The sequence below is a fragment of the Cherax quadricarinatus genome, chromosome 7 (genome assembly GCF_038502225.1).
Source record: "Cherax quadricarinatus isolate ZL_2023a chromosome 7, ASM3850222v1, whole genome shotgun sequence".
NCBI classification, from domain to species: domain Eukaryota; kingdom Metazoa; phylum Arthropoda; class Malacostraca; order Decapoda; family Parastacidae; genus Cherax; species Cherax quadricarinatus.
Window position 1 is genome coordinate 27,151,829 of NC_091298.1, and position 24,645 is coordinate 27,176,473.

At 37.7% G+C, this 24,645-nt stretch overlaps 1 protein-coding gene across 3 annotated transcripts in view; it reads left to right on the forward strand.

Moving 5' to 3' along the window:
• The window catches only part of LOC128686734 (calpain-7), a 34,156-nt gene extending 19,209 nt beyond the window's left edge, over window positions 1-14,947 (forward strand). For all 3 annotated transcript variants that reach the window (XM_070082370.1, XM_070082373.1, XM_070082372.1), the window contains exons 10-12: window positions 3,609-3,752; window positions 11,306-11,388; window positions 14,607-14,947. In XM_070082370.1, the coding sequence (XP_069938471.1) occupies window positions 3,609-3,752; window positions 11,306-11,388; window positions 14,607-14,751 (372 nt within the window). In that variant the 3' untranslated portion in view covers window positions 14,752-14,947. The remainder of the gene's footprint in view (window positions 1-3,608; window positions 3,753-11,305; window positions 11,389-14,606) is intronic.
• Window positions 14,948-24,645: the final 9,698 nt, after the last annotated feature.

Genomic DNA, 24,645 nt, shown 5'->3' on the forward strand with positions numbered 1-24,645 from the left:
GTATATGTGGAGTCAAAAAACGTTATCTATGGAGGCAAAGAAGGGAATGTATGAAAGTATAGTAGTACCAACACTCTTATATGGATGTGAAGCTTGGGTGGTAAATGCAGCAGCGAGGAGACGGTTGGAGGCAGTGGAGATGTCCTGTCTAAGGGCAATGTGTGGTGTAAATATTATGCAGAAAATTCAGAGTGTGGAAATTAGGAGAAGGTGTAAAGTTAATAAAAGCATTAGTCAGAGGGCAGAAGAGGGGTTGTTGAGGTGGTTTGGTCATTTAGAGAGAATGGATCAAAGTAGAATGACATGGAAAGCATATAAATCTATAGGGGAAGGAAAGAGGGGTAGGGGTCGTCCTCGAAAGGGTTGGAAAGAGGGGGTAAAGGAGGTTTTGTGGGCGAGGGGCTTGGACTTCCAGCAAGCGTGCATGAGCGTGTTAGATAGGAGTGAATGGAGACGAATGATACTTGGGACCTGACGATCTGTTGGAGTGTGAGCAGGGTAATATTTAGTGAAGGGATTCAGGGAAACCGGTTATTTTCATATAGTCAGACTTGAGTCCTGGAAATGGGAAGTACAATGCCTGCACTTTAAAGGAGGGATTTGGGATATTGGCAGTTTGGAGGGATATGTTGTGTATCTTTATATGTATATGCTTCTAAACTGTTGTATTCTGAGCACCTCTGCAAAAGCAGTGATAATGTGTGAGTGTGGTGAAAGTGTTGAATGATAATGAAAGTATTTTCTTTTTGAGGATTTTCTTTCTTTTTTGGGTCACCCTGCCTCGGTGGGAGACGGCCGACTTGTTGAAAAAAAAAAAAAATTAGCAAAATCAAAAGTTTTCTGTTCCTTGTCCAAAAAACACTAACTTTCAGACCACTGCGTCTGGACAGTAAGCCAACAGTTACTCTGCTGTGGCCTAAAGCATGCAGTACAGTAACAATTAATTTTTAATATTGTGATAATTTTTTTTATGTTGGTTTGGAATGAATGGCCAGACATCGCTAATTGTATTTGCTGGTATTTCTATTATATCATAGGATACCCCAGATTATATTTGTATTCAGGTTTCATGAAACACTAATGGGAATGGTAATCTTTCTCCATAATATCTATATAGCACCAGTTAAATCACTTTTTTGTTCTTCTGTTTATATCTCTCACTGTACTGGCCTCCTGCTCCCATTGGCTGTTCATTGCATCTCTCTCTCAGCAACATGAAGGATGTTGCTTATGTGGACATGTAACTTTTTTCTCCATCCATGAGGACAGTGTTGAAGTGGGATGGCTTGTTTAGAATGTTAACCTGGTCTTTTAATGGATCTGAGTGGGAACCAGCACTCAGGTCTTTGAGCTCTACTCAAAAGCATTTTAAGTGCCATCTGCACCACTAAAATAACTTGCTAGCTAGTGCTGCAAGTGTTGTTGATATTTCAGTGGTCCAGATGCCACTTAAATATGCTGTTCACAGATTAGCTGAGTCATTCACTTCTCATCAATTAGTGGATGACAATCATTTTCTAGTACATATCTACACCTAGTGAGAGATCTCATTTGCCACAAACTACTGTACTCATCTACAAGCCAGCACACACACTCCAATTCCTTGTTTGAGCATGTTAAGGGAGATAACATGCTTGAGGGATTACACGGAGGAACATGTATGTATTATCTCTATCTTGATCATTTGAGAGTTTTTTCTTTTTTTTTTTTAATACATCGGCCATCTCCCACTGGGGCAGGATGACTCCCCCCCCCCCCCCAAAAAAAAATAAAAACTTAAACCATTACTCACACACTATCACTATTTTTGCAAAGGTGCCCAGATACGACAATTTAGATGTCACTCCAAACAGCTAGTATCCCAAACTCCTCCTTTAAAATGCAGGCATTGTACTTTCCATCTCCAGGGTTCAAGTCTGGCTAACCAGTTTCCCTGAATCCTTTCACAAAATATTACCCTGCTAACAATCCAACAGCTTGTCCTGTCCCAAAAACCATTCATCTCCATTCATTCCTAACACGCTCACACATACCTGCTGCATGTCCAGGTCCCTTGCACACAAAACCTCTTTTACCCTTCTCTCTGTCCTTTCCTAGGATGACCCCTACCCCTCCTCCCCTCCTCTACAGATTTATACACCCTCCAAGTCAACCTATTTTACTCCATCCTCTCTAAATGACCAACCCACCCCAATAACCCCTCTTCAGCCCTCCACACCTCCTCCTAATTTCCACACTATGAATTCTCTGAAAAATATTTACACCACTTGTTGCCCTTAGACATGACATCTCCACTGCCTCTAGCCTATTTCTCACTGCAGCATTTACAACCGATGCTTCACACTTACATAGAGTGTTTGTACCACTATACTCTCGTACATTCTCTTCTTTGCCTCCATGGATAACGTTTTTTGTCTCCACAGATACTGCAGTGCATCACACTTTTTTTTCATGAATTCTGTGGTTAACCTCATCCTTCACAAACCCATCTGCTGACAAATCTACTCCCAAATACCTGAATACATTCACTTCCCAATTTTTCTTTACCTAACTCATTTGACACCCTCATCACCTTACTCTTATCTATGTTCACTTTCAACTTTCTTTACAAACAATTGAGAGTTAATGGCAAATATTCACGAGGCCTACCCATTCTTGATTTATGTTCAAGAAATGAAGAATAGTTATTGACCAGCTTTGCCTTTCTAGATACTGTTACCAATGATTAATTCCAGCTCATTCCTGAGTTTTTTTGGTGCAATTCCAGGTGACTTTGCCTACTTATAGGTTTGTCCTTTCCACACATTCTTCACAAAGATGACTCCAACACTCCTTTGCTGACTTTTCCACACTTCCATGAGGATTCAGAAGCTAGAGTTTTTTAATTTAGTTTGAAAGAAAATAAGTTTTCTATCTTGGGATGTTCTCAATCTTTGTTCACTAAAAATGTATAGGTTAACATTTCTGCTTTCTCTCCTTTTATGAAATAGGACATTTTAGTATTTTCATCACTGACGATGCATTGATATCACGGCAACTTATTTCTTGTTTTGGTCTGCATTCCTGGGCCAGAATATTTCCATCTTTCCTGACATCTCATGACTGCAGAACAAGTTATGCACTGTTTTCTCCATGGTTTGGACACTGGTGGTAGGATTCCTATTAGTGAGTCATGGAACCTGAGCATAGAATACCGTAACATTTTGATATAAGAAAAATTAATTTTTGTGGTTAGTTTCATAAACTCTGGTGTTTACCACTTTCTGTTGTTAACTCCTCCTCACCTAGCTATTCTGAATGAAGCTGAGGCTTGTTCAGTGAATAATGCAGACAGCTAAGAAGCAAAGTTTACAGTTGAACATAAGCAGATAGCTTACCAAGTGAAAAGTGACCTAACACTCAGTGGTTACACTGATAAGTTTCTATTCTTAGTAGCTATTGAACCCCTTCACAAAAAGTAGTTTTCCTTCTTCAGACCATTATAATATATAATAACCTCCTCTTATGGTATGTGAATTACCTCCTCCAGTGTTTATCCAGCTCTTAACTTAAATGATATTGAATGACTTCCATTGAATTATGTATTTATAATTACATCTGTTTTACAGATCACTGGGAAGTGGAGTGGCGAAACTGCTGGCGGCTGCCCCAATCATCCTGCTACATATAAGAACAACCCAGTTTACCAGTTTAGAACTGAGAGTGATTTGCATTGTCTCAGAACTGAACTCAAGGCTCCTAAGGATATTCAGGTATTAATCTGCTATTTAGTGAAATGCTTTGTTCGAAATCATTCTGTATACTTCATCAGCAAAAAGAAAAAAATCAGCAAAAAGAAAAAATCATACCTTCTAAAACTGTTAGGACCATTTGCACTATGGTATTTATCAGGGCTGTTCTTAGACTGGTATTGTTTACTATTTATGTTGTAAAGTAAAAGGACACAAGTGCAACTAATGTGACATTTATTGTGGCAACATTTTGCTCTCCAGGAGCTTTATCAAGCTCCTGGAGAGCGAAACGTTGCCACAATAAATGTCACATTAGTTGCACTTGTGTCCTTTTACTTTACATATTGTCGGTAATTCTACCAACTTTATTACTATTTATGTTAGTGACTTAGTCTTACTGTTGGATGACCATGGGGATGATTATCAATTTTAAGCTGACAGTACACAAGTCTACATGCAGGTTCGAAATGTAAAAGATGAAAAACTCTGCTTTAGTTCTCTTTTTGCTGGATATTTGTAGTCTGATTATAAACAGAAAACTGAAACTCAGTGAGTGTAAGACAGAGATTTTGATTGTCAGAGAAAAACTTCAGGGCAGTACAGATTGAAGATTTTGGTGCCTTTGATTGTGATACTGTCAGTTGGCAGCCTGTGGGATCAGAGAGGGATCTGGGTTTTTTACTGGACACATCAACCAAATTCTAGATAGTAGGTTGGTAGACAGCAACCACACAGGGAGGTGCTACCGTCCTGCCAAGTGAGTGTAAAACGAAAGCCTGTAATTGTTTTACATGATAATAGGATTGCTGGTGTCCTTTTTTCTGTCTCATAAACATGCAAGATTTCAGGTACGTATTGCTACTTCTACTTACACTTAGGTTACACTACACATACATTTTTTTTTTCAACAAGTCGGCCGTCTCCCACCGAGGCAGGGTGACCCAAAAAAAGAAAGAAAATCCCCAAAAAGAAAATACTTTCATCATCATTCAACACTTTCACCACACTCGCACATTATCACTGTTTTTGCAGAGGTGCTCAGAATACAACAGTCTAGAAGCATACACACATAAAGATACACAACATATACACACCCCTCTGGGTTTTCTGCTGTTTTCTTTCTTGTTCTTGTTTATTTCCTCTTATCTCCATGGACTTCCAGCAAGCGTGCGTGAGCGTGTTAGATAGGAGTGAATGGAGACGAATGGTACTTGGGACCTGACGATCTGTTGGAGTGTGAGCAGGGTAATATTTAGTGAAGGGATTTCAGGGAAACCGGTTATTTTCATATAGTCGGACTTGAGTCCTGGAAATGGGAAGTACAATGCCTGCACTTTAAAGGAGGGGTTTGGGATATTGGCAGTTTGGAGGGATATGCTGTGTATCTTTATATGTGTATGCTTCTAAACTGTTGTATTCTGAGCACCTCTGCAAAAACAGTGATAATGTGCAAGTGTGGTGAAAGTGTTGAATGATGATGAAAGTATTTTCTTTTTGGGGATTTTCTTTCTTTTTTGGGTCACCCTGCCTCGGTGGGAGACGGCCGACTTGTTGAAAAAAAAAAATCTCCATGGGGAAGTGGAACAGAATTCTTTCTCCGTAGGCCATGCGTGTTGTAAGAGGCGACTAAAATGCCAGGGGCAAGGGGCTAGTAACCCCTTCTCTTGTATAAATTACTAAATTTAAAAAGAGAAACTTTCGTTTTTCTTTTGGGCCACCTTGCCTTGGTGGGATATGGCCAGTTTTTTGAAAAAAAAAAATCAACCAAATTCTAGATAGTAGGTTGGTAGACAGCAACCACAAAGGGAGGTGCTACCGTCCTGCCAAGTGAGTGTAAAACAGAAAACTAATTGTTTTACATGACGGTAAGATTGCTGGTATCTTTTTTTCTGTCTCATGAACATGCAAGGTTTCAGGTATGTCTTGCTACTTACACTTAAGTCATACTACACATACATGTACAAGCATATATGTACACACCCCTCTGGGATTTCTTCTATTTTCTTACTAGTTCTTGTTTATTTCTTATCTCCATGGGGAAGTGGAACAGAATTCTTCCTCTATAAACCATACGCATCATAAGAAGTGACTAGAATGCCAGAAGCAAGGGGCTAATAACCCCTTCTTCTGTATACTTTACTAAATTTAAAAAGAGAAACTTTCGTTTTTCTTTTGGGCCACCTTGCCTTGGTGGGATATGGCCAGTTTTTTGAAAAAAAAAATCAACCAAATTCTAGATAGTAGGTTGGTAGACAGCAGCCACAAAGGGAGGTGCTACCGTCCTGCCAAGTGAGTGTAAAACAGAAAACTGTAATTGTTTTACATGACGGTAAGATTGCTGGTATTTTTTTTTTCTGTCTCATGAACATGCAAGGTTTCAGGTATGTCTTGCTACTTACACTTAAGTCATACTACACATACATGTACACACCCCTCTGGCATTTCTTCTATTTTCTTACTAGTTCTTGTTCTTGTTTATTTCTTATCTCCATGGGGAAGTGGAACAGAATTCTTCCTCTATAAACCATACGCGTCGTAAGAAGTGACTAGAATGCCAGAAGCAAGGGGCTAATAACCCCTTCTTCTGTATACTTTACTAAATTTAAGAAGAGAAACTTTCGTTTTTCTTTTTAGGCCACCCTGCCTTGGTGGGATATGGCCTGTTTGTTGAAAACAAAAAATCAGCCAAATTGTTAAATCTTGCATTTTTCACATTCAAATCTCTATGTACAGATGCCCCTCTGCTTATGAAGGGGTTATGTTCCAATGAACTCATTATAAGTTGATAATATCGTAAGTCAAATATGATATGATAAATAAATAAGTAGATACAGCCTCTCCTCACTTAGCAATGTACTCATTTACCAACGGCTCGGACTTACGAAGGGCTCTGTGACCAGTATGCATACCTCAATAATGTATATTAGAGCTGATTTCCTGTAGTTTGTTTATTACAATATACAGTACACTGCTGTATAAACATTTTAAAAATATACCAGAAATGTTATAAATGTTGCAAAGGTGACATTATTATATAATATCAAAGATGGTTAACACAAACCCACTACCATTATAGTATGCTCCTCACTTAGTGACAAATTTGTTTACCAACGTGGTCTTAGGAATAGAACTCCATCATAAGTGAGGAGAGGCTGTAATTACTGTCACTGAATAAGTAAATAAAAAATAATTACTGTGACTAAATACCAGGACTGAAAAGTGAGTAAATGAATACAAGTTTATCCTATCAATAAATGTACAGTACAAAAAAATGTCTTACAGCACATTGATTTGATTACCCAAGGATGATACAGGTACTGTACATGCAGTGATATGTTGTACAGTGGTACCTTGAGTTATGAACTTAATTCTTTCCAGAAGGCTGTTCGAGTGCCGATACCGAACGAATTTGTTCCCATAAGGAATAATGTAAATTAGATTAGTCAGTTTTAGACCCCCAAAAATGCACTTACATAATTGTTCAAGTTGGGAGCTGTTCGAAACTTGAGGTACCACTGTACATGTACTCACCATTAACTCTTTCACTGTTGAGACCCCTGCTTACAAACTTCTTCTCAGTGCTGAAGAATTTAAAAAAAAAAAATATTTTTCTTATAAAATAATAGATAATCTTTTTCTGATGGTAATGACACCAAAAGTACAAAATTTGATGGAAAATTTACGGAATTACGCTATCGCGAAGTTAGTGGTCTCGGCGATATTTACGCATCGCCAATTTTGCCCACTTTGAGCTCTGTTTTTGGCCAATTCCGTTGTTCCAGTTGACCAAACTCATAGCTTTTTCACTACAACTCCATTTGTTCTATCGATTGAGTATGAGAAACCTCCCATTTACTGATTTCAACTACCCAATAAAGTGATCAGAAATAAATCAGAATAAACAATGGAGACATTCCTAGCAGTAAAATAACATTTTCTCTGTTCATTAATCACATCTCCAGGCACCTCTAATATTACGCTTGCTTTCCATTTTGAGTTTTTATTCACACAAAAAATAGAAGATTTACTGTTATACAGACTACTGCAGTACTGTCAAAATGGTATAAATAATATCAGCGCATTTGTGAATACACATTAGACCCATCAGTTGACGTGTATCGGACGTGTGGCGTGATATGTTTATTCTTGAACATCGGCAAAAATCGAACATTTCTGGTACTTTGAGCTCAATTTCAAGGTACTTTTGGTCTGTAAACCATTCAAAATAATCTATATTTCTATAATATATCTTTCATTCTATCAAATGACACCAAGAAGACAAGAATACAACCACAAATTCCATACAAAAATACACTGCAAAGTCACTGTTATAAACCAAAAACATTCCGTTTTTTTTCTCATTATGCACTGCGTGTTGCAGGATTTTTTTTATACTGCACACATTGACCACTCAGACCCAGTCTCTCATATGTAGGCCTACCAGCTATCTCCCGCAAGACTGGAAGCTGCTAAAATTTTGGCGTTGTATTACGGGACCGACACTGGCCAGGAAGCCATAATATTATGGGACCGACAGTGAAAGGGTTAATGTAGTAAGCTGAAAGCACACCGGGCCTGAAGAATGTTGCTGGAACAGATCAGAATTCAAAGTTCAATGACTACTGAATGTGCACTGCTATCACACCATCATAAAGTCGAAATATCGTAAGCCAAGCCATCTTAAAGTGAGGAGCATCTGTAGTCAGAAAATATCTTAAGCATAATGTTTTGGTCTTATCCTTACATTTGTTGCCTCTCAAACTGATTTTTGCAATTGTTTGTAGCTTTGCCTAACTACTTGCTGAAAAAAGACTTAATCCTGTGCTGAAACCTGCAGCTGGACTTATTTTTGCTTCCATCTGGGGTTCCCACTTGTCCCTAATTGTTTGAGTTGCAATGGCTCCCTATCAAAGCACGAATTGAGTGTAAACTATGTTATCATTTAAAGTTATTAAGGTTTATGAAGCCAAGTATCTTACTGATATTTTTGTTCCATATACAGTGGAACCTCTACTTACGAGTTTAATCCATTCTGTGACCTTGCTCACATCTGGATTTGCTCGTTTGCAGAGTCAATTTTCCTCATTTAAATTAACTGAAATGGAATTAATCCGTTCCAATGGAATTCCAGGCACAACAAAATACTAAAATAGTTTCCTAATATCAACTCTACGGCTTATTTATTTATCACAATTCATCTAATATGACATAATAAACAATATTAATAACATAGAAACATGATGTATACACTAGAATGAATAAAATACATGTCATTATGTAGTATATGGCTAGTGGTGGTGATAGCGGCCATTGTTGTTGGGGTTTATAGGGTCACCACAGCAGCCATTCCTGCTCCTGACTACATGTGTAGAGAACCTGGGATAACCCATAAAAGTCAGACACTGCTATTTCATGTTGTCTGTCACTGCTGCTTCATGATGTCTGTCACTTCTGCTTCATGTCTGAAACTGCTGCTTCATGTTGTTTGCCACTGCTACCTCATGATGTCTGCTCCCACTTTTGCTAGCGTGTTGAAGAGCTTTCCAATATGTGAAGGTTGAGGGGCAGTACCAATTGGACAGGTATTGGACTGTGACATCATTTGTTTACTCTTGAACATTGCCAAAGCATTGAACATTTCTGCTACTTTGAGCTCAATTTCAAGGTCCTTTTTGTCCTGAAACCAATCAAAATCATATCTATTTCTGTGGTATATCTTCCATTGTATCAAATGAGACAAAAAAAAAATGAGAATACAACCATAAAAACCATACAAAAATATACCACTAAGGGGAGGTTAATGGCTGAGAAGTGAACTCCATTATTTATGGTCAGATTTCTTTCATTTTTGGTGTACATTAAGAAGCACCTTTCCATTATACATTGCCCAAGTTTCAGTAAGATAGTCCAACAAACAGCTGAGATCCAATTCCCAAGATCAAGAGCAAGAGCCCCTCACCAGCATCATGGAACCTCCCTTGAGGCCCGCTCGCGTCTGGAAGCAAAAAATCGACTGAGTGACTGCTCATATCTGGAAAAGCTTGCACATGGATGCACTTGTATGTAGAGGTTCCACTGTCCTTGGGAATACTTCTGCAGGTTGCTGTGGATCTTTTTAAGCTGATTGAGCCTCATGCTGTTGTGGACAAAACATTCGTAGATTGTTCAACAGGTTGCCAGTGTCTGTTAAGAGTCTAGACTCTGTGCTTGTTTTTAAGTCTCAGTTGGGAACACATCTCTTTTCTAGAGCTTATGATCCTGCTGTCACTCTTGAATATGAACTTTAGTACAGTAGACCATCGATTAAAGTGGTTTCTCCATTGAACTATTGTCAAATTGCGGCACATTTTCGTTTTACACTTCGTAAAATTCAATTTAAACAATTCTGTTTTTCGGTAGGGGAAAAATTTTAGTGCCACAAGCACTGATTTGATTTGACTGACAGATTTACTGAATGACTTACTTGGCTGACCTACTGACTCGACTGATTTACTTGACCAACTTGACTGATTTACTGATTGAGTTGATATACTGACTGCTTACTAGTTGATTGACTGACTTAACTGATTCATTGAATGACTTGACTGACAGACTTGAATGAGTGACCTACTGAATTGAATGACTGAACTACTGATTCACTTGACTGACTGGACTACCATCCACCTAAGCCCAGATGGGCCTCAGCATGCCTCTCCACTCCCTCCTTCACAATCATTGACAAACACTGGCAACCACAATTTTTTTGTTATTTTTTCTTACGAAATGGAAGAGAATCTTTTTCTGAAGGTAATAAAACAAAAATTATTAAATTTAATGGAAAATTGACGAAATTACGCTCTCGTGAATTTTGCTACGTGAGCGATATTTACTCGTCAGCGATTTTGCCGACTTTGATTCCCATTTTAGGCCAATTACATTATTCCAGTCAACCAAATTCTTAGCTATTTCGCTAGTATTACTTATATTTTATCAATTAAACACAAGAAATCACCCAGTCAACTGTTTCAACTATCCAATAAAGTGATCAGAAATTGGTAATTTGGCCAATTTAACACAAAGTTCAAAACACTCCAGTTTCAACATAGGGTCCAGAATAAACAATGCAGGCATTCCTGGCACTAAACTAACATTTCCTCTGTTCATTAGTTGCATTTTCAAGTTTTAAAAATTAATTCCATTTTTATTTTTTATTCACATAATGAATTTTTATTCACACCAAAAAATGGAACATTTACTGTTATGCAATATTGTAATAATTGTATAAATAATACCAGCATTTTCGTGAATGTATATTAGACCCACCAGCTGACGCATATTAGACGCGTGACATCATTTGTTTACTCTTGAACATTGGCAAAAATTTAACATTTCCACTACTATGAGCTCAGTTTCAAGCCATTTTCAGTACCAAAACTAATCAAAATCATCTCTATTTCTGTAATATATCTTCCATTCTATCAAATGAGACCAAGAGGATATGGCTATGGAATTTTTCTTTTTCTTTTACCATTCCATGTCCCTATTGAATCATCTCTCAGCTTCATGTATGTGCTAACATTTTTAATCTTTTTCAGATTGGTTTTGAAGTTGTGTGTGTTGAAGCGAAAAACACAGAAGCTAGTGGATATTTCAGTAAGAAGCAGTCAGGAGCATACAGGTATTAATGAATAATTTTCAGTATTTTTTTTTTTTAATGTGGCAACATCATGTTGATTTGGTAGAGGTCAGTCAAGAAATAGGATTTTTTAAAAATTAATTTGGTATGTAATAAATATTTTTTTTTTAATTAATTTATATTTAATGTCAGTGGAGATGGCAAAAAAGGGGAATGTACCAGAGTATAATAGTACCAAATCTTTCATATGGGTGTGCAGTATGGGTTTTAAAGATTGCAGCGAGGAGGAGGCTGGTGGCAGTGGAGAAATCATGTTTCAGAGGAATATATGATGTAAATATTATACAGAGAATTTGGAGCATGGAGATTAAAAGATTCACTTTAATATGTCAGGCATCCTGAGCTTGACTTGAAAGTAACAAATAATGTCCACTATTACTATAACCATTGGCTAGCTAGTGTACTTTCTTTTAATTATCTGAGTCTCACTAGAGTTCAGGTATATCACAGATCATCAACATTGCTAAAGAAAAACTGTCTCACTAGAGTTCAGGTGTATCACAGATCATCATCAACATTGCTAAAGAAAAACTATTATTTTTATGACATTTAAAAATTTGTTATTGCTCTCTCAGAGGTCTGAAGAACATGGCCCTATTTTGCCCATATGTTTTTCAGTCCATTAGTTGTGCAGTTTTTTGGAACATACTCGTCACAAATTATGATGGTCCATCAAATAAGCATATAAAAAAAATCCAGAAGTCAGCTGTAATTCCTATGCAATTCAAAATTTGGAAAAGATCCATGTTTCTTATGCCAAAAAATTGAGCATACCAAATAAACACCAAATTGCCATATACACCAAAAATAGATATCATTGGTTACAAAATAACCAAGAAAAAATTAAAAGATTCATTTATAATCCTCCTCTCTTTTACTCTCCTTCACTCCTTTAACCAACCAGCTTGTCTTTGGCTAGATTAACCCTTTCATTGCCTGAAATGCCCCAGCATGGTAGTGGCTTTCTTTGTACTTAACAAATCAAAATTGTAATTACACTTTGTAACCTTTGCAAAGAAATAAAATCTTTATTCTTTAATCTTTTTAATCTGTTCTGTAGTACTGTGAGTTTGAGGTCACTGTTGGTGCCGTAGTACTACTCCACGAGCTCAGCTCACTCAGATAAACTGTGAGCGGTAAATGTGGGCCTAGATATGAGATAATGAGTCTGTGGTAAGTGTGCACCATATAAAAAAAATCCTGCAACACGCATTGCATAAGAAAAAACTGCGACACTGTTTTTGGATTAAAACAGCGACTTTACGGTTTATTTTAATGTGGTATTTATGGTTGTATCCTCTGTTTCTTGGTCTCATTTGATAGATTGTTATATATATTACAGAAGTAGAAAATAGGTTGAAATTGAGCTCAAAGTAGTGGAAATGTTTGATTTTTGTCAATTTTCAGGAATAAACAAATCATGTCACTCATCCAATACATGTCCATCTAGTGGGTCTGATATTCATGAATGTGCTGATATTATATATACAATTATTGCAGTACTGCATAACAGTAAACCTTCTATTCTTTGTGTGAATAAAAAATAAAAAATGCCTAATAAAGAGAGGAAATGTTATTTTAGTGCCAGGAATGCTTCCATTGTTTATTCTGGATGCTATTTTGAAATGGAAATATTTTGAAATTTGCATGAAATTTGCCAAATTACTATTTTCTGATCACTTTATTGGGTAGTTGAAATAGTTGATTGGGTGGTTTCTTGTGCTCAGTCAATTGAATGGAAGACATGCTAAGAAAATAGAAAAGAATTTGTTCTACTGGAACATTGTAAAATAGGGCTCAAGGTGAGCGTAAATATCGCTGACACAGCAAAACTTGCAAAAGCTTAATTTCGTCAATGTTTCATCACTTTGTATTATTACCTCAGAAAAAAAAAGCATATTTTTTGTTTTAAATCTTAGACACTGTGGACAAGTTTCTGATCAGGGGTCTGGACAGTGAAAGGGTTAAGGTGCACACACATTATGAACCTGAGAATACTACCTCGCTGCTACTTTTTCCTCTCTCCTCCCCTCCTAGTCTTCACTGTATGTCAATGCAACCCAACTTTGTTAGTGTCCCATTTTTTTTTTTTTTTTTTTTTCTTTTGACTTGGTGCATAACTCTTAAATTGAGAACTAACCATAGGATTTTGTTCAAAATATGCTCATTTAATTTTTTTTCAACAAATCGGCTGTATCCCACCGAGGCAGGGTGACCTAAAAAGAAAAACAAGTTTCTCTTTTTAAATTTATTAATGTATACATGAGAAGGGGTTACTAGCCTCTTGCTCCTGGCATTTTAGTTACCTCTTACAACATGCATGACTTACAGAGGAACAATTCTATTCCACTTTCCCATGGAGATAAGCAAAAATAAACAAGAACAAGAACTAGTAAGAAAATAGAAGAAAACCCAGAGGGGTGTGTATATATGTGCTTGTACATGTATATGTAGTGTTACCTAAGTGCAAGTAGAAGTAGCAAGACGTACCTGAAACCGTGCATGTTTACGAGACAGAAAAAAAACACCAGTAATCCTACCATCATGTAAAACAATTACAGGTTTCTGTTTCACACTCACTTGGCAGGACAATAGTACCTTCCTGGATGGTTGCTGTCTACCAACCTACTACCTAGGGCTCATTTAATTTCTCATTCCCAAATCTGTTTTCTTTCTGTACGTTCCCATTTTTGAATGTCATTGTATACCAGTTTAGATGGATGTCTAGATTTTTTTTAACACACAAGCCATTTCCTGCCAAGGTAGGGTGACCCAAAAAAAAGAAACAATTTCACCATTCAGTTCATTACTGTCTTGCCAGAGGCATGCAGATACTATAGTTCAGATGCCCTTCCAAACATTCCACCTGTCCTTCAGAGTGTAGACACTGTACTTCCTACCCCAGGACTCAAGTTCGGCTAACCGGTTTCCCTAAATCCCTTCACAAAATATTACCTTGCTTTCACTCTAACAGCTTGTCAAGCCCCAAAAACCATTTGCCTCCACTCCTATCTAACTCGCACACAAAATCTCCTCCCTCCAATCTTTCCTAGGTTGGTCCCTATTCCGCTTTCCCTCCACAGTAGATTTATACAACTGTATATGGTATACATATTCATATTTTTCAGTGTCAAGACGTGTGTACAATAAACCCGCTTTTATGCGCTACACAGTAATGACTGAAATTAATTTCTTTACAGGTCAGGATTTGTGGTTCTTGAGATGTTTGATGTTGTCTCAGGTGTGTACAACATCATTCCTAGTACATTTTACCCCAACACAGAAGCTCCCTATTTCCTCAATGTCTTCTCCTCATCTCCTGTCAAGCTCAGCAGGCTTAAATAAATTCTGTGAAAGCAGAATAGGAGTTGTAATGAAATAAGCAGTTTTAATGTATAGTACAGTGTGTTCCAGAAGCCTGGGCCCATATAAAGCAATTTATTTCATATTTACATTTAATTCCCTTATCATGCAGATAATTCTTGTACAAATGTTATATATTAACTTTTTTTAAAATAAAAGCACTGAAATAATTACAGTATTCTGAGTGTTTATTTTGAATCACACTGTAGTCTTGTTACTACAGGTCCAGAGTTTTGGGACATCCCTGTTGACTAAATTCTGCTTATATGACTTGTGACATGGTACAATGAAGTTTTGACCATACTTACCTTTTTTGCAAGTTGAGGATAAAACTAACTGCATTATGTGAAAAATTTTTTAATGATTGTATATTATTCAAGAGTCTTTTTTACATAGAAATCTTTTACCTTACAATAAGGGATATTGATATGTACAGTGGACCCCCGCATAACGATATTATTTCAATCCAGAAGTCTGTTTGGGTGCCGTTTTAGACCGAATTTGTTCCCATAGGAGATATTGTTAATTAGATTAGTCCGTTTCAGACCCCCAAAAATACACCTACAAAAGCACTTACAAAAATACACTTACATAATTGGTCGAGTTGGGAGCTGATTGTTTTGCAGGGGTCCACTGTAGTATTTCACTTGCAGAGGCTTAATGGATATCTTTGGGATTACTGTGAAAGGTTATCATATGCAATAAAAATGGCTTTATCAGTATATTTTAAAGATATACTTATGTATAAGTGTGTACTTATTACACTATATGGTATTGTTGTAGTTTGATTAAATAGACACATACAGTACTTAATTTTGTTTGTGCTGCATTTGTTCTATATTTGAAATATGTTGCACAAAACAGAAGGGTGTGAACTACATACTTTCTTGCCAGGTAGAGCAAAAGATGTCAGGGCAATATGATTGTGACAGCTCATTGATTTTCTTCGTCATCTTAAGCCTGCGTCATAAAAAAGAAAAATTGGATAGAGGCCATTTTTTTAATATTTTAGTTAGGAAACAGACTTAACAAATTGAGTTGAGAATATAATTCTAGCATCAAATTTTACTCATAACTCATTCGAGTTTTTATTCATAGGGTTCCGCCATGTTAACAGGTATTTGTCTAATATGATATTGCTGAAAAGTTCCCAACTAACAAAGAAATAAATTTTAGCAAAGTGAATGAATGGGCTGACAAACTACTTAAATATCATGCTTTTTATTGTTATATTTTATTCATTATTTTGTTTGTTTTATTTACACTGCCATCTCGAGCAGTAAGATAGTTCTTTAGACTTTTTTGATGTATTATTTTAATTATTTAGCCTGACATGGAGTTCTGGAGGTGGTAATTGCAGTGATTACCCTCTGAAGGATAGACATGGATGTTGCATTTTGGATGGTCATTTGAATTGTGGAAATACCCTTTACTCCAACATTGGGTCACCTTAACACAGTGATAGGTTCTGAGTGGTTTATGCCAGGGGGTAGGAGGGTCTTCTCTGGGAGGGGTGTCACTCCCCACAGGGCTTTTGTCTTAAACTCAGCATATCTTTCAGTGTAAATGGTGGGGATATTTTCCCTTTCACTTATATTTGCTTGGACTGAGTTGGATCACAACACGTTGTTTTCTTTGAAACCATGTTTAAACTTCTAGCCAGCTTCCCACTGTCAGGTATGAAAGACTGCACTCGTACTCACATATTGAACACATGCGACTCACTCCCAGATACCACATAGAGAAACAACTGGCACTACTCTGCAAGGGACTGTTAGGTTTCTCTATCAATCCAGCATATCTTAATGGATGGCCCTGTATATCGAGAAGTATACAGGATTCATTGCTGACTTCTACACTGCTCTAACACATTCATTCTCACTTTCTTTCTTTCAACACACTGGCCGTATCCCACCGAGGCGGGGTGGCCCAAAAGGAAAAACGAAAGTTTTTCCTTTTACATTTAGTAATATATGCAGGAGAAGGGGTTACTAGCCCCTTGCTCCTGGCATTTTAGTTGCCTCTTACAACACGCATGGCTTAGGGAGGAAGAATTCTGTTCCACTTCCCCATGGAGATAAGAGGAAATAAACAAGAACAAGAACTAGAAAGAAAACAGGAGAAAACCCATAGGGGTGTATATATATACATGCTTGTACATGTATGTGTAGTGTGACCTAAGTGTGAGTAGAAGTAGCAAGACATACCTGAAACCTTGCATGTTTATGAGACACAAAAATGGACACCAGCAATCCTACTATCATTTAAAACAATTACAGGCTTACATTTTACACTCAATTGGCAGGACGGTAGTACCTCCCTGGGTGGTTGCTGTCTACCAACCTACTACCTAGAATTCATTCTCACTGACCTCATTAAAAGTTCCACCTTTGATGTAGACTCTCTGACTTTAATGGAAACTAACCAACATTGATTTCAAATTTACTCTTACACTAGCCTCTGCCTTTGTGGACCCCTACCCCTCACTCACTCCTATGTTTTGCACATTCCTACTTTTTCACAACCCTGCCCACAGTGGTGCATGATCTTTATGGGTTTAGTACCTTAATTGATGATGATGATGATAAATTTTTTTTTAACACATTGGCCATCTCCCACCAAGGCAGGATGACCTAAAAAAAGAAACACTTTCACCATCATTCACACATAATCACTGTCTTTGCAGAGGTGCTCAGATACGACACTTCAGATGTCACTCTATACAGCAAATATCCCAAATCCCTTCTTTAAAATGTAGGCATTGTACTTCCCACCTCCAGGTCTCAAGTCCAGCTAACAATAATACACAAATAACCCACACATAGAAGAGTGGACCCTATGACGGCATTTTGGTCCGACTTTTGTGACTTTGTAAATGGTCTAATCAGACCGAAACGTCATTGTAGGCTCCTCTCTCCTATGTGCGGGTTATTTGTGTATTGTTCCAGTCGTGGTATTGTGCCTTTTTTTGTTATTTAACAATAATGATACTAATATTATTATTATTATGGGAAAATAGGTTCTAGGTTCTGAACAATCATCTTGTGATGAATTTTCAGGATTAACATTATAAGAAGGTGGCCAGGTGTACTATGTCATGGATTTAAAATGTCTGACAAATTCATTCAAGCATTTCCTTCTCTCTCTTCAATAGAATTAAGAGTAAATTATTTACTTTTCCATTTGTGGCATTGTCCATCATTTAGACTTATTTGGGATTTTACCTTATGTGTACTACTAAGGATAGCCATGGTGTTACTTTAACAGCAGTGACAGATGTTCCCTTTGCTAGGAGTGAGCCTGTTATACCTTCTTTACTTGAATTCATCTCTTATTCTGAATATTTTAGAAGTTTTTAGCACACCCAGTACAGCTAACATAATAGTTATATCCTTGAAAACAATGTGTAATTTAGAAAACAGTAAAATGAACTAGAGGAGATGTGGAAAAAATAGGTGGCATTCATTTGACCCCCAAAAAGCCAACCAAAATTTTTATAGATTTCAAAAATGTAAAAAAATGATGATAATGTAATTGTAGGTGGATACAGTGATGTGTTATACTAATAAAATGCTTAGAGCTACAAATTTATCATAAATATTACTTCTTGCCTTTAGTTCTGGTTGCTGGTGTATGTCAATGATTTTGAAAGGAGTGGAGGGGGATGGTGCAGCCCTAATGGGCTGAAATGGAAGATTGTGAACCAGTAGCCAAGGTGGATGTCATTTTCAAGTGTGAGAGCAGGGGTCATGACCCTGCTCTCAAACTTTTTTGTTTTATTAAATTGTTCTGATCTATTTGTCATTCTTTTCAGACAACAACCTGGGTTACTTATTGCACAAGCTCATATTTTTACCTCATTCAGGTCATGTAAGCTTACACTTTCTCCATTGTATGTGTGCCACCCTTAAGCTTATCTAATACAGTGGAACTCCAGTTTTCATACTTAATCCATTCCAGAAGGTCATTTTAAATTGGAAACTTACGAAAACCGAAGCAATATTTCCCATAAGAAATAATGTAAACACAATCCGTTCCAGACACCCAAAAATATTAACAAAAAATACACTTTTTAAAGAATAACTATAGTTTTACATACGGAAAACAATGAGAAATAAATATAAAGCACTAATGAAATGGATAAATGAACATTTAAATCACTATTACCTGCACTTATTGAAGACAGGACAAAATACTTAAAATATGATGCACTAATATCAACTCTATGGCTTATTTATCTATCACAATTCATCTTATATGACATAGTAAATAATATTAGTAACATAGAAACATGATATATACTCTAGAATGAATAAAATATGTAATTACATTTGTAAGGAGTGGTGGTGTTGGGTTTATCAATGCCACTGACAGCATAAACCATACATATAGTGGTGGTGGTGGCAGCAAGAGAGGTCACCACTACTATTCACACTGAAACAATGTATGTAATTTATAAATAAGAAATATTTACACTTTATAAATAAGAAATATTTACACTTACCTTGGAGGAGCTGCTGACATTGGTTTAGGGTGGTGGAAGATACGCAGGTGGCATATGTTGTCAGTGGCCCTATATACCTCCAACAACATTGGAGGAGTTAGTTTTGTGCTGTCCTTTTTCTATCGCTTAATTGCTTACCTTACTTGCTACACCGTTAATGTTACACTTTATTACTGGCTGGCGCTATAAGCATTATCGACTCCTGCTGCTTTAGTATCGTACAGTTCGTAGAATCACTGAAGAAGGCACATTCTCCCCTCTCCCTCAGCCTTTTACCAAAGGGCTGGCACTAGAAACTTTTTTTGGGCCCATTGTGGTTTATTTCACAGTCGCAATCAATAAACAAGCACAAAAATTGCTAAATGTTTCGGATGAATGCTCACTCAACCAGTGACAAAGTCAGATTGACGGCATCTTTGGGCGGGCGGACGTGTCTGATACATATGATTTCCGGATCGAGATCCGACATCCAGAACATAATTTTGCCCAAAAGAGGGTTCTAAATCTGAAAAGTCCAATATCCACTACATATGAAAACCGGAGTTCCACTGTATCTTGAATTTCTTCAGAACGCCAAGACTTACATGCTTATGCTTCTTTGATGATCTTTCATGATCACTTATATTCCTCTTAGGTGCTATGGCTAATATCCAGAGATAAAATAAGATGATGAGAAGGTAAAAAATTAATCCATTAACACAGGTTGAGCATGGTATTGGATGTATACAAATAGAGCACTGAAGTGAGGGAGGTTGTGTGCATTACATAGGCTTTTCCCCATAAGACTTATCCTCAGGGTCACTGTGAGACAGAAGGGAAAGTACCCAGCACTAGTCACATTTTTGCCCTGTATGTCCTCTGCCATGTACACTGATTAATACACTGTGCTCACCAAAAAATATGCTGCAATTTTGGAACCATGTTAAGGTGAAAACATGTTGCTATATCACAAGCTAGTTGATAGTCTACTGTATAATATGTTAGACCATTTTGGGGTAACATCCAATACAACTTGAGGAGAGCATTTTCTTTTTTAGAAATGACATTGATTCATTGATAGGAAGAAATACTAATTTCCATTAATGTAAGTTGTGTTATTGACATTTTATCTGCAATTGTTGCTACTATTTTATGCAAATATGACAACACTGAATGAATAGCACATTTGGAAGTGTTTCTGAAATTTGATATACTACATTCTGGTAAGGCAGCAGGCAAAAAATATGTTTTCCCTCTGCACAGTTCATTGCTAGAAATAAAAGTAAAAGTTTACCAGAGAAAACTGGACCACTTCCTGCACAGTGTCAGGTAAGACAAGCTGTGATGGCTTTGTAGTTCTGCAGGGTGCTAGCAGCAACACCCTGATTGACCAGGCAAGTAGTGAAATCTGGCATCAGACCAGGCTTTAAGAGTAGAACTGCTCTCGAAACCAGTCACAGGTACGTCGGTATTTAATTCTGCATGTCTAATGGTGTTATACCTTAGTGCAAAGAAGTAAACTCATAGAGAGGGGAAGCAGGTGGACAGATATGAGATGTTTTACTGTGACTGTAATAATAATGGACAAATTTGGAACTAATGGACTTTGTCCACTGTTTCCTAATTATTTGTTTTGTATTCCAAAGTCCATTAAATTGAGGATTTTATATCTGTTCTTTTTGAAAAAGAGCATCTGTCTACCATCTAGCATTAAATTTAAGATGCAGCTTTATTGGCCAAGATTATTCTTTCAATCCTTACTGTGATATAAGATTATTTTAATGCTTGTTATAGTTTGTGTCATATAAAGCATACCAGATTATTCCTATATAACATGAACAGTCCATCCAAATTTTGTTTTTATATACAGTATTATATATATATTGTATCAGTGTATTTCCATATTATATAACTCATTTTCCCAGAGTTTTATTTATCCCAATGATATACTGTATTCTCCATGGGGAAGTGGAACAGAATTCTTCCTCTCTAAGCCGTCTGTGTCTTAAGAGGCGGCTAACAATTTTCAAATTTCATGGACCAGCACAACCAGCATAACCCGAATCAGCATGGTTTTAGAGCAGGACGATCATGCCTGTCACAGCTGCTGAACCATTATGATAGAATTATGGAGGCATTGGAAGATGACCAAAACGCACATGTGATTTACACAGATTTTGCAAAGGCGTTTGACAAATGTGATCATGGAGTGATAGCGTACAAAATGAGGGCCATGGGCATTATGGGGAAGGTAGGCAGATGTATTTCGGGTTCCTAACGCACACAACACAAAAAGTAGTAGTGAACAGGGCAACAGTAGTAGTGAACAGTGCCCCAAGGCACTGTCCTAGCACCTCTGCTGTTTCTCATCCTCATAGCAGACATAGATAAAAACACTTGGTACACTTTTGTATCATCATTTGTAGATGACACTAAAATAAGCATGAAAGTCACTACAGTAGAGGACACTGAAAAAAGTGAAGGAAGACATAAACAGGGTTTTCCAGTAGGCAGTGGAGAACAAGGCATTCAGTGATAAGTTTCAGCTGCTCAGGTATGGAAAGAATGAACTCAAAAGGAACACTATATACAAAACTCAAGGGGGTCACCAAATAGAACATAAGGAACACGTAAAAGACCTGGGAATAATTATGTCAGCTGACCTTTCTTTTAAAGACCATAAGAAGACAAAGATTATGACAGCCAGGAAGATGACAGGGTGGGTATTGAGAACTTTCAAAACAAGGGAAATAATGCCAGTGGTGACACTCTTCAAATAACTAATGCTCCTTCACTTAGAATATTGCTCAGTGCTGATGGCCCCGTTCAAAGCAGGAGAATATCGGAGCTGGAACAAATACAGAGATCGTGTATAGCTCACATTGAGCCAGTAGAGCATCTAAATTACTGGGAATGCCTTCAAGTCTTGAACATGTACTCATTGGAGCAGAGGAGAGAGAGATACATGATAATATATACCTGGAAAGTACTCGAGGGCCTGGTCCCAAATCTGCACACTGCCATAATATACTGGAGTGAGAGATATGGGAGGAAGTGTAAAATAAACTCAGTGAGGAGCAGGAGTGTGATGGGGACAATAAGGGAACACTGTATCAACATCTGGGGCCCCAGACTATTCAACATCTTACCAGAAGATATCAGAAACACAGCTGGAACAAGTGTAAAAGCCTTCAAACGGAAACTGGACAAGTATCTTCAGCAGGTGCCAGGTCAACCAGGCTGTGATGGATATGTGGGACAGCAGGCCTCCAGCAGCAACAGCTTGGTTGACCAGGCAAGCACCAGACGAGCTTGGCCCATGGCTGGGCTCAGAGAGTAGAGAAACTCTCGAAACTCTTCAAAGATATATCAAAGGTAACATGCCGGGTGGAAGGGGCTAGTAACTCCTCCTGTATACATTACTAAATTTAAAAAGGAGAAACTTTCGTTTTTCCTTTTGGGCCACCCTTCCTTGGTGGGACACGACCAGTTTGTTGAAAGAAGAAGAAAGATATACTATATACATTCCCTTCCCTCCTTCCAATGAGGTCCCATCTGCTTGGTAGGGGGATTATAGTCTTCTCTTCCATGGCTGTACTGGATGGGCTTCTGCTCCCTCAGGATAACCATGGCATGTAAAGGCCTGACTCAACACTGTCCTGTATTTACAATGCACAGTGACCTGTAAATTCCTTGTTATCTCTTGCCTGAAAGTTGAGCAGACTGGTAGTTTACAGTCTGCTGGTGGCAACACACTTCTTTCATAAGAGCGGTCAGACGTGAGGTTCAGTGTTGGCCCACTGAATCAATCGGCTAGTTTAGCATCGCTCTCCCTTGTCTGCCCCTCAAGGAAGGCTCCTTGATGTTGGTGAGGGGCTCTTGATTTAGGGAATTGGATCTGTGCTCCAGTTCCCCGAATTAAGCCTGAATGCCTTCCACATAGGCGCTGTATAATCCTCCCGCTTCCCCCTTGATTATAATAATAATAATAATCCCCGAATTAAGCGAATGCTTCCACATCCCCCCCCCAGGCGCTGTATAATCCTCCGGGTTTAGCGCTTCCCCCATGATTATAATAATAATAATAATCTCCCTTGTCTGGTCAGGACCAGGAGAGCATCAGCAAATAGTTGCCACATTACTCATATATAACTATATTAACCCTAGGGTCATTTGTTTTAGTAAACAGTTAAGTCTCCTCTTATTAGATTTGGTGGTGGGTGGGGACTGGTGAGCTGAAGGTGATTCCTGTTGTTTTATGAATAATCTCTCCTAGATATATTACATATTCTTGACCACCCTGCATGCCCTGGCATGTCCTTGGCATCTCTGACCTTCACACTATTTTGATCATGCTCCTAGCTCCCTTTTATGATGCAGCGTCAATTTTTGGGTTATTTGCTCATCACACGATGGAATAGCTCAGCGCAATCATTCAAACAACCTTGACACATAATAGGCGACTTTGACTTTGCAGCCTTTGCAGCTCATATCATAAGAAATAAGCTACCTGGATACCTCGTTCCCCTCACATACATACTGTAAAAGAGATAGGAAGGTGAGTCAGAGAGCTTGTTCCCAGGAACTGGTGTTGGCAGAGTCAACTGGTTGGATATCATGTCAGGGTGTGGTTCCACTTAATAGCATGGGATAATTCTGAATTGCTAATACAAGTAACATTATGCAACATACACACACCACACATTCTTACCTTATATACACACGCACATTATTAGAGATTATATACACAGAATACACGCACACGAAAAAAAAAATACATCCACTTAACCGTCAAAGGAAAACGTTGCACTAATCATCGCATCCACAACAGTGATCAAATATGGGTAATAGGACTACATGCAGAAAACACACATTGTTAACTTCCATATCTGGTCATGTTCCAAACATGTATCCCAGGAGTCCCCAAGCAGAACGTTACCAGGTATCAGCCACATGGCTAATACAAGGAAAGTATAAAATGAAAAACTATATACATAAGTTGCACGAGGCGCTTTTACGTAACACCTGTCATGCCATGCATGAGTTTGCTTTACAATAGATCCACTCCCTTAACCCACATCAATATAACAACAACAAAAAAATAGTATCCAAGTAATATTATATATATTTGTATGAATAAAACATCAACATAACTAACGATCATACCTATTTTCAAAACAGGTGACAGGTCCTTAGCTTCGAACTATAGACCAATAAGCCTAACCTCCATAGTGGGAAAATTTATGGAATCAATAATTGCCGAGGCAGTTCGTAGCCACCTTGAAAAGCATAAATTAATCAACGAATCTCAACATGGTTTTACAAAGGGGCGTTCCTGCCTTACGAATTTATTAACTTTTTTCACTAAGGTATTTGAGGAGGTAGATCATGGT